The sequence below is a fragment of the Alosa sapidissima genome, chromosome 8 (genome assembly GCF_018492685.1).
Source record: "Alosa sapidissima isolate fAloSap1 chromosome 8, fAloSap1.pri, whole genome shotgun sequence".
Taxonomy (NCBI): domain Eukaryota; kingdom Metazoa; phylum Chordata; class Actinopteri; order Clupeiformes; family Clupeidae; genus Alosa; species Alosa sapidissima.
The window spans coordinates 31089498-31098671 of NC_055964.1; the positions used below are offsets into that span (position 1 = coordinate 31089498).

Here is a 9174-nt window from a genome sequence, read left to right on the forward strand (position 1 = left end):
ATGCCCACCATCAGACACATGTCTGATCTAATATCTGGTCAGCATCTATCTGTATCTAGGGTCTTTACATTTCTATCCTGCTGTATACAGAGTGTGTGTGTTTGTGTGTGTGTGTGTGTGTTTGTTTGCGTGTGTGTGTGTGTGGATGTGATAGCAGCATCTATCTGTATCTGGGGTCTTTACATGTCTGTCCTGCTGTATACAGTGTGGGTCACAACAGCTTCACTGATGATCCAGTGCCTATATAAAACCCAGGGTAGAGTGAGTGAGTGAATGTGGTCTGGACTCTGTGCAGGAGGGTCATTGTGTCAGAGATGCTGTAGAAGGCCAGAGTTCCTGCCCTGTGATCCACATACACTCCTATTCTGGATCTGGCCACTAGAGGGAGTTTAGTCTCTTTATTATTGTGATAGAAAGAGGAGCTGTAGCTGGAGAGTTCCAGACTCCAGGACTGATCATTACCTCCAAACAAACACTCATCACCCCGTCCTTTCCTGCTGATGCTTTTATATGAGACTGCTATATCAACCCTCCCACTCCACTCCACCTCCCAGTAGCAGCGTCCAGACACACCCTCTCTACACAGCACCTGATTCCCATCAAATCTCTCTGGATGATCAGGATATGACTGGAGCTCAGCTCTCCACTCCACCCTCCTGTTCCCCTCAGACAGATGGAGGTTTCTGTATGCTGTGTTGGGATCCAGTGTGAAGTGACAGGAGTCTGATGGAGGAGAAGAGAGAACAGGGTGAACTTAGACTTGTGTTTGAGTATTACACAGTGTGTGTGTGTGTGTGTGTGTGTGTGTGTGTGTGTGTGTCTGTGTGTGTCTGTGTGTGTCTGTGTGTGTGTGTGTGCACGTGCATGTTTCTTAGTGTCATTCGCCTTATTCACCTGGCGGCTACAACGAGGCTACAGTACACTTGCCATTACACTGTGTGTGTGTGTGTGTGTGTGCGCGCGTGTGTGTGTGTGTGTGTGTGTTTGTGTATGGTTGTGTGTCTGTGTGTGTGTGTGTGTGTGTGTGTGTGTGTGTGTGTGTGTGTGTTGTGTGTGGGTGTATTTAATGTATGTTTCTTTGTGTGATTGTGCATTTTACTGTGTGTATTTCTATGCGTACATGTGTATGTGTGTGTGTGTGTGTGTGTGCATGTGCATTTGCGTGTGTGTGTGTGTGTGTGTGTGTGTGTGCATGTGCATTTGTGTGTGTACTGTATGGAGCCAAAATCACTGATGTCCCTGTCTTTCTGAGTCATGTCCCTCTAGTGGCTGGGCCTTCAACCTCTATAGGCAGGTGATGCTACCTGACGAAGGTCTTCAGACACTATTTTGTGAGGTTGAGGCCATCCTTAACAACCGCCCAATCACCACTACATCCTCTGATCCTTTTGATTTGGAACCCTTTTACCCCGAACCACATTCTCCTACTTAACTCCCAACCTGTACTCCTTCCTGGTGAGTTTTCCAAAGCCGACTTGTATACCAGGCACCGGTGGAAACAAGTTCAGTATTTGGCGGACTTGTTCTGGAGACGCTGGACAGAAGAATATCTGACGCTAATGCAAGAACGGCAGAAGTGGTCCAAGGTGAGAGGAAACATCAACGTTGGGGACATCGTGGTGATTGTTGACCCTATCTCTCCTAGATCGTCATGGCCTCTGCCAAGAATCCTGGAGACAAAGCCTGATTCCAGTGGATTGGTCCGGTCAGTAAAACTTAAAACCAAGATGGGCTACCTAAAGCGTACAATTACTACTAATAATAATATAATAATAATGAATTTAATTTAGAAAAGCGCCTTTTAAGGTACCCAAGGACACTGTACAATTAGGTATAGGCAAGGAAGTACATAGAGCATGCGATCACATCCATGTCTAATTACTAAACTCTGCCTGTTAGAAGAGCCACATTAATGACCTGGTCAACGACCATGTATGTAATGTATGTCTTCCTTTATACTTTATAAACAGTATATTGGCTCCTTTAATATTAAAAGTAGTAATTGTTTTATGCTAAGCCTAAAACATTTAGGGGCCGGACGTGTAGGACCCAAAATCACTTATGCCACTGTCTTTCTGAGTCATCTCCCTCTGGGCCTTCAACCTATATAGGTAGGTGATGCTACCTGGAGGGTGTGGCCGGAGCAGGAAGCTACAGTCTTCGACCGCAGAAGCCCAAGGAGAAGCTGCTCCATTGAATACTTTGCAAATCTTTGCAATCCTTATTTTGATTAACTTTAAGAACCTATGAGCTTTATATTTTCATTTATTTGTATATGATGTCAAAGTGACGCCAAAATGAATGGGGTTGAATGGAATGCTAGCTGGAAGTGGTCTCCTCCTAGCCTCAGAGCCACCCATAGTGTCTACGCTCTCCGAACGTTCGCCTGCCCCATTGGCCACTACCATTGTTGACAGTGTACTGTAGGTCCCTCCCCTTACTTGATTTTAATTGGCTAGCAAGAGAGAAGTGACGGGCCTGCTTCTTCTTCATCACCCAATCAGGAACTGAGAAATTAAACTCCTTTTGTTTCAATCAAACTCTCTTTGTGCATGGGGGGAAAACAATTCCCAGTGAAAACATCATCGTCACGTCATGTGGGAATAGACCGCAACAGTCCCGCCCACAGCCTATTCCGGAAGTAAGAATACAATACAATTTCTCCATTGGCAACTGGAGTATAAGCCATAAAATCATAACCGTCCATGGTAGACTTAAAACCAGCTATGACATGACAAAGAATGACTAAGAATGACTAAGAATATTTGACTATGAATTTCCCCTGGGGATCAATAAAGTATCTATCTATCTAAGTGATTGTACATGCTCATATTGAGGTCAAAAGGTAATAGGGCATCAACCTTGTTTTGAGACACCTGTCGTCTCGTTACTAGCTGGAATCATGCTTCAAATGACCCCTTTATTTGATTCTTATATTGTTTTTACATGTACTGTAAATCTGTTTTGTTTGTTGTGTCACTGGCTTGTGTCGCTGTTTTTTTGGTCTGTCTAGTCCTCATGTCTTTCTTCTATGTTATTCTGTCCTTATTAGTCTGTCTTGTCATCAATGTTTCTGTGTAACTTGTGTATCTGTTTCCCCAGGGCTCCCTTGTAAAAGAGATTTGAATATCTCAATGGGACATCACCTGGGAAAATAGCTGGTTACCCTAAGGCATGATCTAAAACTCTTTATATATACAGATTTTCTCAGATGTTGATTGGAGAAATGAATGAGAAACTACTGGAAACTAAGCTCTCTCGGAGGAGGGGCGGGACTGTTGAGGTCTATAAGAGGTGGGAAACTGGGGAAAGATGTTGCTACCTGAGCTGCCCAGTTGGGGGCTCGTCGTCACTTTTGTCGTCTCGTTGTAGTTTGTTTGTAGTCCATGTGGACTTTCATGTCCAACAGTTTGGTAACACTTTACTTGACGGGTGAGTTCATAACACATTCATAGCAGTTGTCATAAACTGCACATAAAGCATTCATGACTGTTTCATGAGACATGACTCAACATTCATACCAAACCTTTCATGAATGTGGAAGACAGAACCATGTCAAAATAAAAGTCCATCAATCACAAAGCAGCATTGCCGTTTTTGTAAATATTTCATGAATATCTTATGAAGTCTACATCGAATGTCACTTTACAAGTTGTGAAGTATTTGTAATCACTTACAATCATCTCAGAGTTTAACACTGGGGGGTAAACTAGCCTGCATTTAGCTGACTTGTATTTGTGTAACCTGGAATGGTTGGACATTCCCAGTAGCAAAAGATGAGAAATTTTCTGCAAAGGTTAAATCATAAAACAAATACATTTTTATGAAACAAAAATTATTTGCTTGACCATTTGCTTGACCTGTCTTTTTGCACTGGACTAGCCCATTGACTCAGATGTGACATGGTCAGGTAAGAGGTTTGGAACAAAAACGGCAATGCTGCTTTGCGATTGATGGACTTTTATTTTGACAAGTTGTCGTCGTTCTGTCTTCCACATTTATGAACGGTTTGGTATGAATGTTGAGTCATGTGTCATGAAACAGTCATGAATGCTTTATGTGAAGTTTATGACAGCTGCTATGAGTGTGTTAAGAACTGTTACTAATAGAGTTAAGAAAGTGTTACCAACAGTTTTAATGTGAACTTGGGAATTTGCTGTTTTTGTCACTTGAGAGCTGTATATCCTTATTTCACAAGCGTCTTACACCATATTTGTAAGCGAATACAGTTGTTTGTTTAAGATTAGTAAACATATGTTTGAACCTTTGTTGTGGCATCCATGTTTTTCACACATTCCGACGGCAAAGCATAAGAACACTCACATTTGGAAAAACAACCTAATCTGATATTCCCAGATGGCATGAACGGACCATTACACACACTAGTAAACTCTCTCACATACCCAACTATATGCTCTCACACACACTAGTAAACTCTCTCACATACCCAACCATATGCTCTCACACACACTAGTAAACTTTCTCACATACCCAACTATATGCTCTCACACACACTAGTAAACTTTCTCACATACCCAACTATATGCTCTAGCATACTCTCTCATACAAACATGTAAATGGAATATAGTAGTATTTGTGTGTGAGTATAGTGGTGTATACTGTATGTAAGATTATGATAGTGTTTATGTGAGATTATGATACTGTATATATGAGATTATGATAGTGTGTATGAGAGATTATGATACTGTGTATATGAGATTATGAAAGTGTATATGTGAGATTATGATAGTGTGTATGTCAGATTATGATAAGGCAGTGTATGTTTGTGTGGGTGTATTTAATGTGTGTTTCTTTGTGGGTTTGCGCATCTTACTATGTGTATTTCTATGTTTTCTATGTTTGTGTCTGTGTGTGTGTGTGTGTGTGTAATTCCACAAACACTTGAATGAATGACTGTGTGTGTACATGTTTGTCTCAGTGTTTGTAGACCAGACCAACTTACACTTTAAGAACTCCTCTCTGGTTACTGGCTCAGTAAAAACAGCCTGGACATCAGACACTGAGAAAGAAGAGATGCATTATAACTAACCAAACTAGAACTAACGTGAAGATGGAGATGCACTCATCCAAGCATCACTGATCTTCATCAGGATGGGAAGAGCAGGTTCAGAAGACCTTCAGATGTGGGGGCCGCTGGTCTAGTGGTTTGGGATATGGGCTTCCAAATGGAACACCTAAAGGTTGTGAGTTTGATCCCAGGGGCTGCAATCATTGTGCCTCTGAGCAGTGCACCTAACCCCAAGTTGCTTCAGCAGTTCCTGTAGTTAATTCACTGCGGGTGAGTGTCTCTGGATGAGAGCGTCAGCTAAATGATGATTCTAATGAAATGTAACCATTTGAATCAATTCCTTAACCCAACTAACTGCAGAGCAAATGGGTCAATTAAGTTGGTATATTACACATTGAATGACCAAAATATCTGTTCACACATAACACGAGTAAGCATTTGTCACTTTGCCTGATTAATGAATCATCACATTGACCAACATGACGGCATGAATATCACTATGCACAGGTATAGGAGCAGGCTTCAATCAATTCTTTTTATAGTTTCTCAGAGTGCTTGACTGAACAACTCATATACCTTTAGCAACGTATAACAACCTATAACAGAAAAGTATAAAAGACTGCACTTTGTATAAACTTCATTATTTTATGTGACCTTTTCTCCTTTTCTACTGAATATCTATATAACGAACCTGCTGCAGAGATCTTCATGACTTCCTGCTTGAAGAAATCCTCCAGTTGCCCCTTCAGTGTGGAGACAGATTTCTTCACAGCCTCAGACCAGCTTTGACTGACAGAGGTGCTGAATAAGTCTTTAGACTGAGGTTGAGGGCTGACTGACTGAAAATTCTACAAAAGAAAGAGAGAGAGAGAGAGAGAGAGAGAGAGAGAGAGAGATTAATGGATAGAAACATAATTATATCTGATCTATAAATATATGATCTCCAAAATTGTCCAAAATTGTTATTTTAATGGATTAGCATTGTCGCCATTACTGTCTACTCATGTAAAATAAGTTGTCCTGCATACAAGTGCTACAAGGTTTCTATCAAGCAAGGTGTCCTTGGTCTGAGAAATGTTGAAGACGCCTGATCTAATGCACATCTAAGGTTGTATATTGCAGAGTTTTGGCACTGAATGCAAGAACATTCAATTGAAAACAGACACTTTATGTTGTATACTGTATGTCAATTGAATTAGTATATTCCAACAAGGATTTTATGACTTTGGAAATTAAACACTTGCTAACAATCTATCTACACTACAGTTACCTTGAGGAAATGGATGTGATCGTCTGTGTGTGAAAGCTGCTCCAGCTCAGCATCTCTCCTCTTCAGCTCAGCAATCTCCTGCTCCAGTTGCTTCAGGAGTCCTTCAGCCCGACTCATCTCAGCCTTCTCCTGAGCTCTGATCAGCTCTGTCACCTCAGAGCGCCTTCTCTCAATGGAGCGGATCATCTCAGTGAAGATCCTCTCACTGTCCTCCACTGCTGTCTGTGCAGAGCCCTGTTAGGAGACACACAAAGAGGAGGGTCCATCTAAAGCAGCCCTCACTCAGCTCCTCCACACAGCCTGTTACCCACAGTGTGGCTCAGAGGAACTGGAAAGTGACTCAGTTTTGCAGACTACTCTTTGGCTGACTGGGTGAGAGCCCTGACTGAGTGTGACCTGCGTTGTGTTGATCGCACGGCTCAGCTCTGCATATTGACTTGAACCCTCAACTTGTAGCACCTTGGAATGGGAGTTGAGCACACTAGCAAGTGAGCTAAAACCCGTAGGCTCTAGCTATCCAACACGGTGCCTGTGTGCGCACGACCTTAGTAAAATGTGTGCACAATTTAGTAAAATGAGCACACAATGTAGTAAAATGAGTGCACGTTTTCTGGATATATCCAATGACCCCTCCAGGGTTCGGTACCTTACAAATTGTAGCTGGGTTAAATTTGAGCTTTAATCTTTAAACAACAACGGAAGCGGAGCACATACATGCTGCTCACACGCAGTAAGAGAAAAAAAGTTTTCTCGTCTGGTGTAGCCAGTGGAAGCATATCTTTTCAAAAGTTCATTAACTGGCGAAAAACAAAATGTTTTTTTGTCTTAATCAGAGAGATTTCAGATGTGCAATACGGTAACTATAAAAGGCGTCTCCATAAGTTAGGGTGGTGTTGGTGATTGCTATTGAAATGTTACAACCGAATTGTCCACTAAAATCAGAACTTAAACAGCCTCTAAATTCTTAATGGTGAGCTGGACTGTGAACACCACATCATCAAAAAAGCCCAGCAGCGTCTCTTCTTCCTGAGAACGCTGAGGAGAAGCAAACTCCCTCCACCTTTGCTGAGGAACTTCTACCACTGCACAATAGAGAGTGTCCTCACTGTTTGATGCACAGTGTGGTACGCCAGCTGCACTGCAGCAGAGAGGAGACGACTGAACAAAGTCACCAAGACGGCTCAGTGGATCGTTGGATCCCCACTCCCAAGCCTGGATGAGGTCTACTCGAGCCGTCTCCTCCAACGGGCCACAAAAATACAGTACTCACCTTGAGAGTCTCCACAGCCTTCCTCAGCTCCAGCAGCTCCTTCTCTCTCTTCTGGAGTCTCTGCTGGAGTTTCCTCTTTGTCTCCTCCATCTCCTTCTAAATGACAGTGACAATACCAGACAACACATTCCTACATAGTGCTTACACTATATATTTAATTCCTCACATGTCATAAAGATGCCCGCTTCGTTTACAGGATTTGTGGAAACCACTGAGCAAATAGTGTCTTTATTGGGACTGATGAGAGATACCACGTGTCCAATCATGAGCCCGACTGTGTTCATCTTTACTTGGCACTAAGGAGCAGATGGGATCAGTAATAACTAAGAGTTCGGCACACTATTCTGTGTAGCTCTGCTTCTGAAAGAAACATTTAATAACATAATTTACCGCTAATATAACTTGATGCAATGCGTGTGTCCCAATCTGAACATAGAGATGTGTTAAAAAAACAAACTACTACCACTAAAAATGATGGGCTCTATTGTGATAGAAAATACCCCCCCCCCCCCCAGTCTCCAAAGGAAAAACATTTGAAAAATAACCCCTTAAATTATGACTTTTGGTGATTTTTGTGGAAACGAAAGGACTAAATACATAGGCCAATATAGGCTATCAAAAATGCAGTTTCGCAGGAATTATGTATTATATTTGTTAAATTGTCAATGGTGTGGAGCGTTTTTATATAAGTATAAAAATATCCGCAGCTGAACTCCCTCCCGGTGCTTACCTGTTTCTCCGTCCTCTCAGATGCAGCTGAGACCGTGTCATGGCCTTTGTGTTCATCTACCAGACATAGCACACAGACGCAACTCTGATCTGTGCGACAAAATACCTCCAGAAGCCTCTGGTGTTGAGCACAGATATTGTCCTGTAGCTGACCTGTGACATCAACCACGTTGTGTCTTTTCCCTGAGAGTTCATAATGGCGCTGGAGATGAGTCTCACAGTACGACAACAAACACACTAGGCAGGACTTGACGGCTTTTAATTTTCTCCCGGTGCAGCTGTCACACTCCACATCTCCAGGTCCAGCAAAACACTGAGGAGAAGCAGTAGGCCTACCTTGAATTCTGGTCTTCCTGAACTGTTCCACAAGCTCGGCAAAAACGCTATTTTTGTTCAAAACAGGTCTTGGAGTGAAAGTCTGTCTGCATTGTGGGCAGCTGTAAACTCCCTTCTGATCTTCCTGATCCCAGCAGCCCTTAATGCAGCCCGTGCAGTAATTGTGTCCACAGTTAAGAGACACTGGATCCTTCAGTAGATCCAAACAAATCGGACAGATAAAAAGGTCCTCCTGGTTAATTGATATCGCCCCTGCCATTCTTCCCGAGTACGATAAACACTGCGAACCTCTGAATCCACTCTCTAGGTTACTTTCAGTTTCGTTTCCTCTGAACTTGTTGGCGCAGTCATGTGCTGAGCATCTCGCTGCAGCCTGACATCAAGCCCAGCCCACATCCAAGTCAGCCATGTTTTTTTGTATTACGTCACACAGTTTAAAATTGCTGGCGGCGAGAGGGAGGCAGTCAGTAGAGAGAGCCAGAACTCGCAACGAGACTGAGCGAGCTGCTAGTGCTACATTCTACAAACCAGCAACTTACT

At 42.6% G+C, this 9174-nt stretch overlaps 1 protein-coding gene across 3 annotated transcripts in view; it reads right to left on the reverse strand.

Moving 5' to 3' along the window:
• LOC121714956 (tripartite motif-containing protein 16-like) overlaps positions 1-8961 on the reverse strand; it is a 964796-nt gene extending 955835 nt beyond the window's left edge. The window contains exons 1-6 of one of the 3 annotated variants that reach the window (XM_042100223.1): positions 8300-8960; positions 7570-7665; positions 6300-6533; positions 5721-5877; positions 4964-5020; positions 1-723 (exon numbers count right to left, since the gene is read on the reverse strand). The exon at positions 1-723 is cut by the window's left edge and continues 150 nt beyond it. In XM_042100223.1, coding sequence (XP_041956157.1) covers positions 212-723; positions 4964-5020; positions 5721-5877; positions 6300-6533; positions 7570-7665; positions 8300-8893 — 1650 coding nt within the window. In that variant the 5' untranslated portion in view covers positions 8894-8960 and the 3' untranslated portion in view covers positions 1-211. Of the gene's footprint in view, positions 724-4963; positions 5021-5720; positions 5878-6299; positions 6534-7569; positions 7666-8299 lie in introns of all 3 variants that reach the window. The other 2 variants (XM_042100222.1, XM_042100224.1) reach the window with 2 other exon arrangements.
• Between the last annotated feature and the right edge of the window lie 213 nt (positions 8962-9174).